Genomic DNA, 18872 nt, shown 5'->3' with positions numbered 1-18872 from the left:
ACACACACACACACACACACACACACATGTTTTAATTACTCCTAAACATTTTGCCAAACATCACACTCTCCTATCCTCCTGGTGGAGACCTGTGCCCAGAAGGGCACTTTTTCTAGTTCATTTCTGCATCTCTTAGGGCCCATTTAATGCATATAATAATATAAAAATGGCAGATCTGCAAGTTCAGTGTCTTGAATGAGATGTGCTGTGAGTTTGCATATCTAATATTTTCCAGCATAGGACCGTTGCACAGTGAAGTATAAACAAGGCTTTAGGATTTATAAGTCGTTTTTAGAATCCTCCTCCTATAGTACAACAACTTGTTTTTAGGGAACCACAAAATGGTTAATTAAATAATTGGAGATTAGAGTTGACTTGTCTTTTAGGTAAACCCTGGGAAGCAAAATAATCATTATGAATAATAAGGTGCGCAGTAAATGGTTTATTGCGACCTCTTGTGGTTGCTACAATAAATTAATTTATAAATGCCTATGACTAGAAAGACACCTTTCAGTTCGTAGCATGAATCTGGTTAAATAGTTTAATGTCACAGACAAGACATAATATTACAAGAGGAACATTCAAGTTTCACTTGTGTATTACCAGTACTTTACATCTGGAAAAGTACAAGGGGGGGAATAGAACATTTCACACTACGAAGACAAAAACGACGACAGCCCTTGTTACTTCTCTTCATGACAATAAAAAAAAATACCCGGCATCAAACAAAAAAATCCTATCCAACCAGATGTTATTGAAAAAACAAAGCCCAATACAAAATGAAAAGAAAAACGATTTTTACAAAAAGGTAGGATAAAAAAAAAAAAAAAATATCCTGTTAAGAGTAATCAAAGTCTCAGTCCATTTCATCTTAAAATAGAATGTTTCATGAGCAAAGAACAGAACAAACACCATGCTGTGATGTATGCTGTGAGCAGAACACAGCACAGTTCGTAAGGAGCGGGGGGGGGGGGGTGGAGCATCGTGGCATCAACGCTCAGGGCTTCCAGAGCTTGAGCAGGCCATCCTCACTGTAGGTGCCAATAAGGTTCTGGTGTGGGTGGTGCGCGATGCCAATCACATCCTTCTCATGGATCTGGTGGGGGTAGGAGCCAGAGGATGTCATGAATCATGAGCCGGGGCTTATTGAGAAGTTATACCGTACATCAACTTACAGAACTGCCTCAGAAGGAAATTTATATTTGAGTGTGGAATCAAACCTCTAGGCAAACCCCTGGCACTGTTTATGCCATACTCCAACCATTTAATTATCCAGACAGTGCAGTCTATAAGCAAGTAGAGCTAGGAATTAAGTCTGGTTAATTTGAAGTACTATACATTTACTGTAGTGTGCTGCCAAATAGTCAATCATGCTACGAACATGACGGCAAGCAATGCATGGACTAGTCTAAAAAAACAACACCATTGATGTAATACTTCAAATAAGCCTGGAATATTTAACAAGTTGAAATGAGTAGTATCATTGCACAATGAATCACATTTTAATTTGTTGGAACTTTCAAATGTGTACAATATAAACCAATCGTCGGGGAAATCTACCGGTAATCAGAATTTGAAAAGTTTTGAAAGCACCGTGTTCTAAGCTACGTTCCAGTGAACACAATGATAGCAGACAGTGCACAGCATCTGAGCTGTCAACAGCGCTGAAAACTCTTCTGGATGGATTCATTAACATTCAAATCACATGTAATGGACAAAATAAAAAACACCATTCTCTTAAATTGCAATTATGTGCAATAGCACAGTAGAATAGCAAGGTTAGAATTCTGAAACAACCCTCTTACTCCGTCACATCACCATTAAAAAGGGCTTCACTTTTTTTCCCCATGTCTCCATTCATCCGTGTGGTACATACCGTCAGAGTTCTCTCCAGTTTGCCGGTGACCGTGCTGAAGCAGTAGAGCACAAAGTCTTCCCCTACGCAGTAGATCCACTCACCACGGGGTGACAGGGTACAGCACACAAAGTCACCACCTTCCCTCTTACCAGAGCTGAAACTCCTCACAATCTGCACACGTGCACATGCAGAGAGTCAGAGAGGTGACAGAGTACGACTTAAAAACATTGTCAAAGCCGGAAATGTATAAGTTTCAAATTACTATTTTCCTTTCATGTACAGTACAGTGACTTGGAAGACATTACCATATGGAACCAACCAAGAGTCCTACAGAGGAATCCACTTGAAGTGTTGACTTTGACAGCAAATTTAGATTTTAGTTTTAGTCAGTCTCTCATAATTCGACGCATTGTGAACTTTCAGATCTGCTATTTTCAGCATGCAACCAAGCGTAAAATGCAACCTAGTCCCTTCACTAGTCCTTTCCTAACATTTTCGTCTAGTTTTTATTTGTTGATGAAATTGTCAATATATTCAGTCTTAGTTTGTCCATGTAGTTTGTCAGTGAAGAAAGGTAGCCAATGGTCATTATTAGTTGAGGAAATCAACAGTGCTTGTACTGACCTGTCCTTGCATGTTCATGATGACCACGGTGTTGGACCGGTTACACACCACAAAGTGCTCAGGGTTTTTGGGCAGCAGGATGACGTTGTTGACGGTGATGTCCGTGCCGGCGGACGTGCCCAGAGACTTAAAGGTGTTGGTGCATTCTGTAGTCTTCACGTTCCAGACCTAACAGACACACGGTTTAACACAGGAGAGACAATACGTGTGGAGGTAGGGTCACTTTACCTCCACCTTATCCACTCTGTCAGAGCCTACATAGAAGTTTGTATACACACACTAGTAATAGTAGAGAAGACACAAAGCTAAAATCCAGGACTTATATTAACCCATTCAGACCCGAGGCTGATTTTCAAAACACTGTCTAAATCTTTTCAGAAAAACGTATATAAAAAGAAAATATAAGGCTACGAGCCGTGTCTCATCTTCTTTCATTCATAGTATATTTCAAACTAATCACATTCAAAGTTGTCTTCTTAAAGTTGGAATAAGTCCTGAAAAAAACAACTTTTTCAATAATGCCTGTGTGTATTTCATATTGTGGGTGCAAAGGTAGTTTTATTATGAACACTTTGCACTTGAATTGTGAAGGCAAATACCGGTACACAAACGGGTATTACAAGGTTTATTGCCAAGTGCAAACAGTGCAGCAGCCATGATCAGACATCTATCTTCAGTACATCTGATGGTGGTACAATCTAAGTTTCTAACTAATCACAAAGTAGTTTGCTTCCATACCTTGACCGTTCCATCAGAGGAGGCACTGACAACGTGGTGTCCATCAGGTGTGAAGGTGGCCTCATTAACGAAGGAGGAATGACCACGGAACTCTTTCAGACATTTGCCCGACTTCAACCCATGGACCCTGACAGGAAACGCAAGATAATGTTGAAAAACCGAATGTCCAAAATAGGCAGAGAGGTTGTCGGCACCGCCATTGCTTGATTAGTTGGGTACCACCAGATCGTCTTTATTCAACCAAATACGTTCCAATGTAGAAAAATTGATTAGCATGTTAGAAGAGTGATACCCGATTAGGGATGTCAGTAACGGATAGTTTCCCAGCTGGTTAGCCGACAGGATTAACCGGGTCATTAACGGATAGTGGTTGATTTTTATCTTTTTTTAATAGGCTACCCCAAATGTAATATGCATGTATAGGCTACATAATTAAAGTTGGTAGACGAATGGTATACATTTATTTATGCTCCTTTTTTAAAAGACAAACAAAAAAGCAACATTTAACAATATAAATAAATTGTTGTAGGCTTAATCATCAATAAACAACGCATCGCATCTGCATGATGCATGCATCTGCGCGTCTACAGTACAGAGGTCCGCCGTACAGGACCTGACGGTTCTAGTCCAAAACATAAATAAATCCAGTCCAGATCTGAGCAACCCATACCTATAAAGCCACTGGACGCATGGGCTAAGCCTTTTTTTATTATTAAGGAAGATCAGCATGCATGTCACCGTGATCTGTTTGTTGACTTTTCGCTGACGAGATAACCCTCAAACATCGATAGCACATGGCTAACTTGATAGCCGTAATGGTTGAGGAGGAGGAGGAAGCGGCTGTAAACGTTCTCCCTCCAGGCCAAATGGCCAATAATGGAATTAATAATGCCAAGTAGGTCTCTGCATTTATACGGTCGACATGTGTTCATCTCGTCTCGCTGTCACTCGCTTACATTTCGACTACCGCAAAGCTACCCTTGTAGCCAACTAGCCAGAAGTACAACAGAGAACTTTGGGACATTGAGGGGGCAGAAAACCGAGCCCGAGCGCTGTTCATGCAGCCTGGAGTGTGACAAGCTGGACTGACAAGTACAGTCTCTGTAATGTTTATGTTGTATTATTACTAAAAACGATCTAAAATAAAGGGATTTAAGATCAGAACACGTATTTATTATTATGCAAATTAACCGTTAAAGCTGATAAAAATATCCGATGTTTCTTAACGGTCGGTTAACCGGTTAGCCGGTTAACCCCTGACATCCCTATACCCGATTTATACCTGGTTGCACGCCGGTGATGCGTGCACAAACATAACATTTCTACAAGCTCACAACAGGTCGTCGATCCGACTTGTTCGGTGGGTGACAATGTGACAACCTAGTTTAAATCAGGCGTAAAGTGTGGTGCAGTCTATAGTATTTATTTATAGTTTCAATGTACAGATATTCATTCTACTGTTGGACGGATGATAGGTGTTTAGTTTACTTATGATCCTAGATGATGACAATTTCTATGCATTTACCCTGTGTTGTTCTCTCTTATTGGAAATCGCTCTGGATCAATAGTGTCTGCAAAAATGACTACATTTTAAGTTGTGGTGAGGCAATATCCTGTCAACCTACTTTCAATCTATCAATAAAAGCAGAAAACCCCCCGAAAAATATCTTAAACTAGATAAAGTGCCCCTCGGGGCACAGGTCTCCACCAGGGCAGGTCAGGTTGTGGCCTCCTGGTGGCGCTATAATAGGCCAATGTGAAAAGGGTGTAATTTCTTCTTACGCTGGATGGCAATTGGATGATTTGAGGCATTGACTATAGAGAATTGCAGGATTTTTGGACAGAATCTGGAGGAGTAATATCAAAAAAGTGTTTTTCAAACGTCAGCCTCCTGGTGGCGCTATAACAGGCCGTTCTGAAAATTTGGGGCAAAGCTTCATCGTTGGAATCCAGGGAGTGTGTGTGCAAAATGTGGCATCGGCCGGGTTAACAGTGCCGGAGATTAGCTGGTAACAGACGGACACACACGGACGGAGTGCAAAACATACTCTCTCCCCATGCCTTTGACCTGGTAGAGACAACTAAAAACTAAGTGTTACCTGATGGTCTGATCAAAGGAGGCACTGAGCAGCTGGCTGCTGTCTTTGCAGAAACTCAGGCACGTCACTCCTTTACTGTGAGCGCGCTCATACCGCCTCAGACACTGACCACTCTGGATCTTCCACACCTACATGGACAGAGAAAGCACTCAATGTGTCAAAAAGATTTGACAGTACACATTTTTTGTAGATGATTAGTAATGAATGAGACTTAAGTTGAGTTGACTCGTTGCACGTCATCTTCCCGTTTAACCCATTCTGAACGGGCACCCATGTTGGTGTCAGCATCATGTTATGCTTTAGCTATTGAAAAATAGCAGATCTACAAGCTCATATCGCGCCACCGAGTGGCGCGATACGAGCTTGTAGGTCTGCTATTTTTGAAAAATCGAAGAACGACTGACATTTTTAGAATCTGATCTCAGGTCAGAATGGGTTAATCAGACCAGTGTGTGTCCAGTGGAAAACCTCGTATGAATCTGATCTCAGGTCAGAATGGGTTAAATTATTCTAATAGAATGGCCGGCTGGCTTCATAAGTAATAACAGAAAAGAGTAATAGAAGGATATTGCATACATCAAAGATACGTGACCCAGCCACGCTTGACTCTGTGGTATTACAAAGTCATTGGTAAATTGTGTCCAGGATACCTCAACATCAGGCAAATACAATGAACACGTGGGAAGGAATTCCAAGTCAATTAAAATAATACAAACAAGAGTTTAATGAAAATACTAATTACTACTGCTTAAATAAAGACCAACGCCATCCGCAAACCAGTTCTGAAGATTGTAAAGTGTCCCCAGACCTTGATCTTGCCGTCCTGGGCTCCGGTGGCCAACATCTCTGTGTCTCGACTGAAGCCCATACACAGTACAGCATCATCCATCATCATAAAATTATCCTGTGCCTGGTATTTCAGATCCTATCACACACAAAGAGAACATACCATCAACACCATGCTGAAATCATATGTGTGACCATTTGTGGGGAAAAGAAGCATATTAACCACGTATTAGATTATCAATCTTCACTATCACGTCTAGTAGAAATTGATTTTGGAAAGAAAGGAGTCTACTACAGACAATGACAAATAACAAGGATATACAACTTAAACAATATCTGAATATAAATGAAGAAAAATAAAATACGAAAGCTTATAAGATGACTATAGGCAACCGTGTCCTTAGAAATGCAGGATGAGCCCCTACAAATACACACTAGGGCTTAACTCAAACAGACATATTAAAATATCTCCATAGTTTACCCAGCAGTGAAGATCACTTCTAATAAACCACTAAACCGTTCGTTTGATGACGCTTGAGCCTTAATACGTGCATTGGTCACCTTTCTTATCTTGCCCGTGGTGAAGTTCCAGACCTCAATGAAGCCGTCTACGGAGCCAGTCACCAGGTACTGACCATCAGGGGAGAAACGGGAGCACTCCACATGGGACTTCTGTCCAAACTGCGGAGGAAGGCAAGACAGTGGAACAAGTCAGTCACTACATACTGGGGGTGGGACAGTTAACCCTTCTAGGATGTCTTTTCTGCTCCATTACGTAGCAATGTATGTATGTGGATCTGTATGTATCTGGATGTTCCGGGGACCCCCACAAGGTAATTGTCAATTCTGTACGGTTTCGGATGCGGGGCGGCTCGCCGGAACCGGGCTGCCTCCCTGGGCGCGTTCCTCGGGGTCTGGATGTTGAGGGGACACCCCGTGGACCCCCACACGTTACAGTTGCACCGCTCACTTCACACAGGTGTTTTTTTCCCTTTTGTATCGTTCAATGTATGGTCAGCATGGCCAAATTAGGTTAAATAAACTGCTCCAAGTAAAGGCTTTTCTTTTTGAGTGGCGCTAGCCCCTACTATGTCCAGCTTTTGGTGTGTGTGCACAAACTTTGTCCTACACACACATTAAATTCCATTGTCAATGAATGGACAAATGAGTGTACATGTAAACACAAACATTGCGTAACACAAATATTGATGACAAAAGTGAGGATGCAAATTGTGATTTGCCGGAATGAGATGATGTACGATGATAAGAGCGCCCCTCACTGCACACAGGTGTGGATTTTATCAATGCATCAATATTTAACTCATGTGACATTTATATGAATGTGAGTGGCAACGTCTTGGAAGGGGGAAAAAATCACACCCGTGTGAAGTGAGGGGCGCTAATATATTAAAGTCTAACTCATGTTGATTAGGTGAAAACAAACGGTGCAAACACAAACATTAAAACATTAAACCACATTAACAATAAAGAGACAATATGACGTAAATCACACATTATGATGTAAATGTTCCCTTCATTGTCAATGGCGTTTACAAAACAAACATTGAACTAAAGACAAACATTAAACCTGTATATAGGAGGGGCTGGCGCCCATCAAAGAAAAATAATACAAATCAGCCATTGGAAAGTAAAGGAACACAATGCAATACAGTGCAGGTACCTTGATGTGTCTGCTAAGCTGTGTAGGGAAGCGTTCCTCTTCCACGTCCTTGACGGCAGCCTTACCCCTGAACAAGTCGATGGTCATACCAGGTGGCAGGAGACCCTGGTGCTGCTGCCACTTGAGAGACTGTGTAGGGGAGAGAGAGAGCAAGAAAATCTGTTGAATCATGCCCAGGTAACTGCAGTTGTTTTGATCATATGGTATGGAGTACTCCTTTGGTTCATTTTGCCTTTAAAATCCAAATCAAGGGATTGAGCCTGTAATTAGGACCATATTCTGAAAGAGTTGGAAAATAGGGCACACACACGCACATGCCTTGATCTTTGTGTGTGTTGCTGTTGTGCACAACAGCATCTACCGGTAAGTTATTTACAAAGTATTTCCATATCAACTGAAACTGTGCCGACTGATAGCTGAAGCCTCATTTCTATTCCAAATTTTAAAAAGTGACATTCCGTCTAGAGAGACCACCTACTCAAAACTATATGCGGAAATGTCCTCATACATATATACAGTATGCACGCACAAAGACCGTTTCCATATCCTCTCTAGACCGGATAATCTAGCCATCATCATTAGCTTGGCAACAAGACAACACACTTAACGATTTATTGGGACATCAAATGTAATGCTTCAGTGCTGTTCAAAGCAGAGCCGTCACAAAGCTCGGATTTTATTTTATAGAAGTTGACGTGTCAGTCCTTCAGAAAGAGCACTCAAGTGCTGTTATCTTTGTCAACCAAAAGTCTCTGCACTTGTCCATTTTAATGAGATTCTAAGCTAACAATAACCAGAGCAAATGAAATAATGAGCGACAATTAGAGTGCATCCACCACTGACGATCAATGCAGCCGAGTGAGAGTAGCCTGGGCAGCATTCCATTTGGGGTTTATGATCCGGTCGGAAGCAGATGGTAACTTTTGTCATGTTGTAGTCAATGATTTGTAGTCATCTGGCAGGAAACCACAAGGCGGAATCAGTACTATGAATGGGTATACTTCTTATTCCGCCTTGTGGTTTCCTGCCTGATGACTATAAATCGGTGACTAGTACTACAACATGACGTAAATTACCATTCCAGAGCAGTTGACACAGTGATTTTCGAACACAGACAAGCCTTTCCTCCGAGGTGGAAAGCCTGGTGGCGCGAGGTTACATATAACTAGGTTCAAAATACCACCAAAGTGGAAAAAGAGGTACTCCAAAATAAAGGATGCAAGGCTTGCACAGATACACATGCTTCTTTATTGAGAATTGCTTGACGGGTTTCGGCCTCAGTCTTCCTCAAATCTGCTCTGAGAAGTCTCACATCCTATATTTTGAGTGCTGCTTTTTTCACTTTTGGTATAATTTTGAAACTTGGTGCTACCATTTGTATTTGTTACTGTAACTGATCAGGCCTTTAACATTTATACCCTGCTCAACCGTAACGGATTCTCCAACCCCCTTTCAACACTATTCAGAAGTGTTACATTGAGAACCATGAAGCCTTGAATGTGTGCAGAGCAAATGCATTTTACAATGCAAATCTACACAAGAGCAATGTTTCATCAAGCCGGCTTAAATGGACATTAAAAAAAGGTTTTTGTAATTGTTCTGAGCTCAATTGCACCCCAGAAACCTGCACTTTTAACATTCAGTAGATTTTCTGTGGTCCGGGGTTTTCTGGCTCAAACAAGTGCTTAGATGTTCATGTTCCTGCTGTTGGTGATGTCACAGCCTGCAAATCCCATATTTATGTCAATGGGATTTGCCAGCAGATGTCACTGTTTTCACTGTATTGCCTGTATTGCAGCTCAAAAGGCTTCCAAACCCCAGACCACAGAAAATACACTGAATTTTCAAAGTTCAGGTTTTTTTTGGGTGTAATTGAAGTCATAAAACCTAAAATGAAAATAAATGAAAATGAATGACAAGAAATCTTTAAACATATCCCCATTGAATATCCCCACTGAAGTTTGTTCCAAATGTTGAGGTGAGATATGGGATACATGTGAATGAAGATATTATGAAAAGCTGACCAGAGACGTCTCTCACATGCGGACACGAGTGAGAACTCAACTGGTCAGTTTAACAAAAGTAAGTCAAAGTACATGCTTTGCATATCCCCTTTGCAGTGCTACCCACCGAGAGGACTCAGAGGAGTGCAGAGGGGGGGGGGGGGGGGAGTAGTTAACACTGACACTCCTGCTGAGGCCTTGAATCAAACCTGGGACCTCAACGACCTCCGGCTTCTCCAGGCGGGCTCTCTTAACCTTTCAGATATGGCCATGGATCTGCCATCATTACAACCTCTGTGTTTTAATGAGCCATTATTAGCCACCTCCGTGTCACCTACCTGTCCGAGTAAGGCCATGAGACGAGAGGGGGGCACAACGCTGACCTCCCCAGCCAGGGCCTGGGCAATGGCCGCACGGCGCTTCTCCTTACTGCTGCCATCTGGATAGGCCTGGGGACACACCACATGACAACACCCAGCTGTCAACCATAGTTTTATTAACTTAAACCCCCTGAGAAAATATCAAGACAGACAAAACAAAAGGCTGACAAAACATATACAATGCTCACTCAACTGAACCTAACAGCCATCATCTTCAAGTTCACATGTATCGATTCTTTGCCATCTCAGTTCACACTCACCTCCCTGGGATCAAAGTACGAGCGTGCCAGCAGGTTCTCCAGGTGAATGTATCTCTCCGGTTGCGTCTGTTTCAGCATGATCATGGGGTCCGTCTGTCTGAGCAGTGAACGGGCCGCACCCAACTCTCTCAGCTCGATCAGCTCCAACACCACCTGGTGAGAAAAACAACACAGCCTCTTAGCGCAGTAATTCCAGTGCTGGCTTGTTTTGAAAATCTAACAAGACAATTTATTTGATGTATATAATATATTAAATACCCATAGGTTTGGGGGAAGTGTGAAGTGAATCACATTGAGTAACAGAATCGGTCTGGTGTCTATTTACAATGATAAATGCATCTAATCTTTTATTAGGATTATATGGCCATAATATAATTGTCTCCACCAGACGAAGGCATGGGGAGAGTATGTTTTGCACTCCATCTGTGTGTGTGTGTGTGTGTGTGTGTGTGTGTGTGTGTGTGTGTGTGTGTCCGTCCATGTACAGCTAATCGCTGGCGCGGCCGATGCCAAACTGTGCACACAGACTCCCTCCCACAACGAACAATGGCCTGTTATAGCACCACCATGAGGCAGATCTTTTCTAAACACATTTTATATTTCTCTTACACATTTGATCCATACATGACGCAATTGGTATACACTATCTCTATAGTCATGTGATCAACACAGACTTGTCTGCTTCCACATATCCCATCCCAATTGGCTAAGATTGCCTTCCAAAGTTTGCAGGATTTGTCCGTTTTGAACAAAATGCCTCAAGTCATGAACACAGCGTGCGATTTCCAAGGAATTATGCACACACATTCCCACTAGGCAGAGGAAGAAATGCCACATAAACATTGTCTAACATTACTGTTATAGCGCCACCATGAGACTGAACTTGGCAAAACAAATTTTATCCATACATCACGCAAATCGGTATACACTGTCTCTATAGTCATGTTATCAACACGGACCTGATAGTTTCCCATATTCCATCGCGATTGGCTAAGATTGCCTTCCAAAGTTTGCAGGATTGGTCTATTTTGAACAAAATGCCTCAGCGTGCGATCGCCGATTTCCATGAAATTATGCACACACATTCCCACTAGAAGGGAAAAAAATCTAATCAAACAGCGCCATGGTGGCGCTATAACAAGCCAATTCCTGTTTTCACGTATATCTGCAACGATCCGTGTACAACTTTGTAGTTTGTATGCGCACTTCTAAACATTATCTTTTAAATAATTCTTATCCCACGATTTTGCAACCCATTTTTTTCACCCAGTGTCAATTATCTAATGTAATCCTGGGCGATACACTTCCTCTGCCAACCTGGGGGGGGGGGGGGGGGGGGGGGGGGGCAGCAGACTGACCTCATGCTTTCTTCTATGCATGAGGAGTCCAAGCTGCTTCTTTTCACCTGACAGGGGGGAGTTTCCCCAGCACATGGTGCGTGGAGGGAACACGTTATTCCGACCAGTTCCTTTCCCCTCCATCAGGCACCCCGGCTGGCCAGGGGGAGGTAGTTTAGAGACCAAGATTACTGCATGTTTTTCCAGGGGACACGGGAGAACATGCAAACTTCACACAGAAAAAGACCCTTTCGCCAACCCCGCCAAAAGGAGGGAACGTGGCGTGGAGCCAGCCGCCCACAGCAGGAATCGAATCCAGGACCTTCTAGCTGTGAGGAGACAGCTCTACCGACTGTGCCACCATGCCCCTCTTCTACTTCTAAACATTATGAATACACTGAACTGTTTATATTACTCATACACATTTTGTCCAAACATCACAAACGCTATTATCCTGGTGGAGACCTGTGCACCGAGGGGAACTTTTTCTAGTTGGGCTTGTTTTCAGAGGGGAGATTTGGCTTATTTCTCTCGCAAGAGTTGGCTTGTTTTTGGAGGTGGGGTTAGCTTATTTCTCTCACGAAGAGTGGGCAACACACTGTTTGGAATAAGAATAAAGACTAGGTACAGACCTGTTCATAGAGGTCTATGAGGGTCTTGTCGGGGAGCTTGAGCGACTGGATGGCCTGTAGGACAGTGTCCCAGTGGCCGCTGTTGATGTCTGCCACAAAGCTCTCTATACTGTCCACTGTATTCAAGGACACAGTGGTCTCCTCCTGGAGGGTCGCTAATGTCCGATGCAAGTTGTTCTCTTTCAGATACTGCATGATTAGACGGATTACGCTGCAAAAAACAAAACAAAAACAGAGTTAACGAATGGTTCGCAAGATAATGGCATCTTCTTGTTCACACATACAAACAACTAACATATCACATACACCAGTTGTTTGGGTTGGTTTGGGGTTGGGTTTTGGGTAGGGTGTCGGACTCATGACTGTAGGACTGTTAGTACGTTGGACCAAATCACCAAATACATGCACCCGATTGGAGAAAGTGGCATGATTATGTTCTATGGCAGTGGTTCTCATTTTGTTTTATTTTATTTCAAAGACCACATACCTCAGACCCCCAGTGAAGAAATAACTTGATGTCCAAATTGTTTACTCTCAGTTGTATGATTGATTACTTCTGTACTAGTACCAGTCTTGTTAATAAAGTACTATTCAATCAATCAATCATACAGGTCTGTATAACAGAGCAAACAAATTGAAGAGTATATTAGATTATATTATTATAATATATATTATTTCTACACTGGATGAAGTATGGGGTCTTTGAAATAAAATAAAACCTGAATAGTACTGTACTTTATTAACAAGAGTCAAGACTGGTACTACAGAAGTATTCAATCAATCAATCATACACGTCTGTAGCTCTGGTCCATAGCTCTAATGAGATATGTAACTCTGAGTGTACAAATGGAACCAAATTTGGACGTGTTAGTTTCCATTTGGTTCCATTTGTACACTCTTTGAGTTAAATTAACTGTGATTTTACAATATGCATTTGGGTCCCAGAGATAGAAATGCCATCAAATAGGGGATTGTAGCCTAATTCAGGTCAAACTGGGGGTCCTTGAAATGAAAATGGTTGAACATCACTGCTAGAGACGTATAAATCTTTTCTTATGGGGGTCCTTGGCATATATTTTCAAATGGGGGTCGGCAGGGCTAATTACTGTCAATGTGGGGGTCCTTGACATGCAAGTTTGGGAACCACTTAGCCCTCCAAGCAGAACCCAAATGCTACTGAAGTTTCTGACATTTGTTCGACCCAGTGCATTGGGTCCTGTTCCTCGTCGTCCATGCCACCTGATTAAAACATTTACTGGCTGTGTTTACATGTTAAAACGCCTCCCCGCGCTCTTTGACGATATTCTTCAGTATGAGGCTTTCTGAATATGTAAAGTATAAGTACACATACATACCTTTGCGAATATCTCCTGTGGCGCGGAAGCCGTTAAGTATTTTTAATATATGTTTGCCCGATTTGGAAGCTTGGATTCTTCTTGTTTATTGACACCTCATTGTACCGCCTATCTGGCTAGCTAGTGGCGCTATAGCTATGACACAGCAGATCAGAGGCAGGGACGTAGCCTCACAAGCCAACCGCACACCGGGAGGCGGTACAATAAACGGTAAACAAACAAGAAGAAATAAAGCGACCAAATCGGTCAAACAAAGATTAAAAATACTTAACGGCTTCCGCGCCACAGGAGATATTCGCACCGGGATGTATAGCTACTTAAAGTTACCGAATTCAGAATAACTCAAGGAAAATAATGGCGTCACATGCCGCGGGGCCTATTTTAGAGAGAATCTCCACATCCGCATTTAGGAATTTCCATACGAAAATACAGTAGAGAGCAGGGACCCAACGTAAAACTCAACACAATATCAAAAAAGTTTTACGTAGGGTCCCGAAAGGGGCTAGGAACCACTCTACTGCCATAGAAGATTGTCTTTATCCAATCATCTATTTGTTTCGCTTCAACTTGATGTACTGGTCTGCCTTCTTCAAGCCACGTCCAGTAGCAAATAGTGCTGCTGTGCTGACAGATTAAGACTCATAGATGTATTTATTTGATCGAAAATGTCAAAATCTACAGCTGACAATAGTGTTGGATGTTAAACTTGTCGTCGCTAACGTATTGCTATGAGCTCTCATCTTTACCACCTCACACATGATCAGGCTAATGATTCGTAATGTAATCTACACTACAGTACACACCACAGAAATAAAACAGAGGTCTCATTATCATGCTTGAAACCTAGCTAGCCACATTAGCTCACAGCGCTAGCTTGCAGGATGAGGTAGGCCTCGGTGGCGGAAACTATGACAAACTGAACACACCGGTTACAACTTACAAGAAGACACCACTGCAACGGATGAACGTTAACGAAACATTAGAGATGCAACTTACTCTGCTGATTCCACTTCCAGAGACATGATGATTGTTTATGTAAAAGGAGTTGAGTCGAGCGGCAGTGCCAGTGCAGCACAGAGGAGAGCATACGCAACACGGACGCGTCGCAGAACGCAAACAGACAACCAGTGTGGGCGGAGTTCGGTGTGAAGGAGCGTAGACATTTTTCAAAATAAAAGTCTAGAAAAAGTGGTTCACAACCAGTGGTCCGGGGACCACCAGTGGTCCTTGAGGGGGTTCCAGCTGGTCCCCAGCTAAATGATGGAGAGTTGAGTTGGTATAACCAAATGGAACCTTATAGAGCTTTAACTCTTGAGAGCGTAAAAGGGCATTTGGTTTCATTTTACGCTCTCAAGACTTAAATTATTGTAAAACTAAAAACACCTACATTACAAGTTACAAGAAGTCTAAACAATTGCAGGAGAAATGTTATCTCTCCTATGGTACCATATCAATAAAATCAAATCTTATCAAAATATTCCTTTTGTGTTCTGCGTGAGAGGCTAATCTCATCACATGGTGGTCCGTGCCTCAAATGCATAATAAATAATGGGCCTTGCCATGAAAAGCGTTGAAAACCACTGGTCTTATAGAAAATAATTTGACCATAATTATTGTCACTGACCATGACCACTGTGATTGAACTGGTGGTAGACTGCAGTGCCTGCATCAGAGGGACTGACTGTACATGTACAATATGATATGAGATGCAAGTGTTCCTGCTCATTATGTTCTTATCATAGGGAAGTCATAGATCCACTGTCCGCTTTGAACAAAATCAAATCTTAACACAGCGTGCCACTGAAAAAATGTCTAATCAGCCTCATGGTGGAGCTATAACAGGTGTTAACATCAGATCATTATGGTGATACTTGAAGGAACAGATATTCTCTCTCTCTCTCTCTCTCTCTCTCTCTCTCTCTCTCTCTCTCTCTCTCTCTCTCTCTCTCTCTCTCTCTCTCTCTCTCTCTCTCTCATATATATATACGGTATATCATTTCAGCTCTCACCATTGTTGATGAAAGAGGAAACCTGTTGATGAAAGAGAAAACCCGTCTCAAATCAATATTTAAAATTGCTCCGCTCGTCTAAATGCATCACTTTCATAGATCAGAGCTTCCACCTGTCTTAGTGGAAAGAGCAGTTGACCACACCAAAGACTTGCAAATCATATCAATATCAATCATATAGTACTAGACTAGAATGGAATCACATTATCAATGATGACAATGTGTAATGATAATTTATCATTATTAATTGTACAAATTAATAGCAATTTAATTAGTCACATGTTCAGTATGCTCTCTTACTTTTCCAGCTATTAAGAGAATGGTCAGCAGGGGGAGATGTCAGCATGCTTATGACTTGGAGGGCATCCTGTATTCCTGAAGGTCTTTCAAGGTTAGGGTGATGATGCAGAGTGCAGCACTATTTCAATTTGCCTGCCATGTTTGTTTGTTTTGGGCCATGATGTCATTAGCCCACTCTGTGCTACCCATTGGAGAGAAACTAACTTGGCACAAGTTGCACAACAGCCTGTGTTTTGGCATTTTGGGGGTAATGGTTTCTCTTTTCTGAGTGCCAAAGGAAGGAATGAAGGAGAATGGAGGTTTGTTGAACAATACCGTAATGCTGCATGATTTCCCTAACTAACTAGAATACAAAGATGTATTTGAATAGGGGTCTTTGAGTGAGTGGTTGCTAATGGGGTGGATGGCACAAGCATAATATATAAGCAACCCATGCATGTTAGATGTGTCAACATAATTGTTATTATCAATTATGTAGTGTAGTCAAATAAAACAATAAATTAATACATATCTGTGAATGTGACAGATCAAAGCTAGAAGCCACAGCAATACAATTGTGCTGTCACACTTAATAAAGAACCGGTAAGAACTCGATCTCCATTCAAAGTGTATGGACAATTCTTGCAATGCTCTGAGTTAAAATAGCATCATGGATTGTGTTGTGTAAATGACATACTGAGCCATGCGTTCCAAAGGAGAAAGTATCTGAATCCCCAGAAAATCAACCAGGGGTGTCACAGTAAAATTAAATATCTTCTTCAAGAAGCCATACAAAGGTAGTATTGCAGTTTAAAAGGCACTGGCAGAATAAACCTTTTTATCTTGTTTCTTGCTATGAATGTTAACTAATGAAGGATGAGCTGTCACAGGGCATGTGAATTAAAAAACAACTCATCAAAGGGCAGCATGCAGCTGGAGTGTTTCAACTGGCTGAAATTGAGTGGTAATTGAGTGCTTAATAAGTAGAATACTGTGGAGAACACGCAACAAGAAAAAAACATTAATTCATTAGATAAAATATGAATGCTTGTTGCTTGTGTTCTTGCATAAAGCCATGCTTGGAGATTGTTCTAAATACATCTCATCTTTTCTGAAATGGGACTCGTTTTAAAACCTTGGTGAGTATCGACCCCCGCAATATGTAACTGTTTTTGGATCGTTTTGAAATTTGTTTTATATGTAATTCATGTATAGCCTACCTTTTGTTTTTCTTTTCCTGATCTTCTGATGTATTCTGATGTTTTTCTATGATTTTGATTACTCGACAACACTGAAAATGAAATGAGTTGAATTATTTATTTTGAGAATAAATAAAACTTGAATGAATGAATGAGTGAATGAGTGAATGAATGAATGAATGAATGAATGAATGAATGAATGAATGAATGAATGAATGAATGAATGCATGCATGCATGAATGAATGAATGTACCATGCAGGGTTTTAACTCCTACACAGATCTTTTGCTGTCAAAAAACGAGCAAGGAAAACGCCACACAACCAAAACATCTGAGCTCTACCTATTTGTTTAGCTGTGTTTACACCACCTGAGAGAGCTTGCACTCAAGTCGAGTGAACCTGGCAAATATGTACAATTGAACAAGAGGACCATTAATTGTCAACAAGATGCTCCTCACTAATGGCCACTGCGAGTGTCTGTCATTTAGCCGTGGAGTTCCGGGAGAAACAGCAGTGGGTGGGAGTGCGATCATCACCCAGGCAGATGATCTTGATGGATCTTCCCCTGTGGACCGCTGCTCCTCAGATCAGGGGCCATTTCTATTGGCAATTCCATCATTCTCCATGGCAGCATTAGAAAGGCAAAGGGCCTTCATTGACGACCTTTTATTGATAGTCACAGTCTCCGAGGCTCAAAAACAGGAAGACTGGAGAGTGGAGAGGGATGGGGAGCACTGTACGAGGCACATTCTGGCTGTATTCAATGTGCATTCAAATCCCTGGAGTGGTGCACATATAACGCACACAAAGGCTCACAGTTGGGTCTATTCACAGCACAACAGCTGGGGCCGGGGCGCTATGAATTGTGGGTCATTGAGCTGACAAACACTGACTAGGAGGTTGTGCTGCGCCTGTATGGTGGTGTGCTAGTCGGCAGATATGCCTGTCCCTAAGCAATCTGGGTAAGAGTGATATGTCGGTGAGAGTCATCATTCTTCTTTAACAATGTAAATAGGGAGCTCACCAGGCAAACGGCAACACTACAAAAGCTCCTGTGGCTATGTGGTTGGATATGCATGAAACCCCATGTACAGTATACTCTTAATGTTAACATAAACAAGCACACATGCATATAGCCTACAAACGCGCACACGCACGCACGCACGCACGCACACGTGCAGATGCATGCACATACTGTACACAAGTTCATATGCACATATTTGCACACAAACACTTGAATTGCTGACACAAGCTGATGTTTTTAAGTGGTCTATGCTGTATCTTCTCATAATGCTTGGCTGACTGGGTGTCTTGGGTCGTCGGCCTGCTGGTTGCATTTATGTAAATCTCTACAAGCTCGAACCCCCTTTATTGGCGAGGAGGAGTGCTCCTTTTTGTTCGGCTGCTGGATAATTTACAGCGTGCGTGCATGTGAATAGTAAATGCATTCATGGGAGTGTCTTGTCAGTGAAAGATCAAAGCAATGGTTTAGGAGTGCGATGCACATGCTGCGCTGAACTTTGAAATATCAAGTAAAGACTTTAATGGGTTGACACTGGAGAGTGCTTTGCTGCAGAATTCAAGCATTAGAGAAGGAGAATGCAAGTAGCTCAGTGTCGATTGCTGTCGAAG

The 18872-nt window shown here is 42.0% G+C and overlaps 1 protein-coding gene across 2 annotated transcripts; it reads right to left on the bottom strand.

The window, feature by feature from the left end:
• Positions 1-527: 527 nt before the first annotated feature.
• Positions 528-14875, bottom strand: smu1a (SMU1 DNA replication regulator and spliceosomal factor a). 2 transcript variants are annotated; one of them, XM_083786555.1, is made up of 12 exons: positions 14750-14875; positions 12399-12609; positions 10430-10582; positions 10128-10238; positions 7787-7915; positions 6667-6786; positions 6128-6244; positions 5320-5447; positions 3221-3347; positions 2483-2650; positions 1877-2029; positions 528-1096 (listed from the first exon to the last, which is right to left on the bottom strand). In XM_083786555.1, the coding sequence occupies exons 1-12, from the start codon at positions 14773-14775 to the stop codon at positions 998-1000; spliced, it is 1542 nt and encodes a 513-aa protein (XP_083642681.1). In that variant the 5' UTR covers positions 14776-14875; the 3' UTR covers positions 528-997. The 2 variants fall into 2 exon arrangements, with proteins under 2 accessions (XP_083642681.1, XP_083642682.1); XM_083786556.1 differs by lacking the exon at positions 528-1096 and adding an exon at positions 1182-1787 and having other exon boundaries at positions 1819-2029.
• Positions 14876-18872: the final 3997 nt, after the last annotated feature.

Source organism: Protomyctophum parallelum (genome assembly GCF_964188405.1).
Source record: "Protomyctophum parallelum genome assembly, chromosome: 16".
Taxonomy (NCBI): Eukaryota; Metazoa; Chordata; class Actinopteri; order Myctophiformes; family Myctophidae; genus Protomyctophum; species Protomyctophum parallelum.
This window is presented reverse-complemented; position numbering and strand designations above follow the sequence as displayed.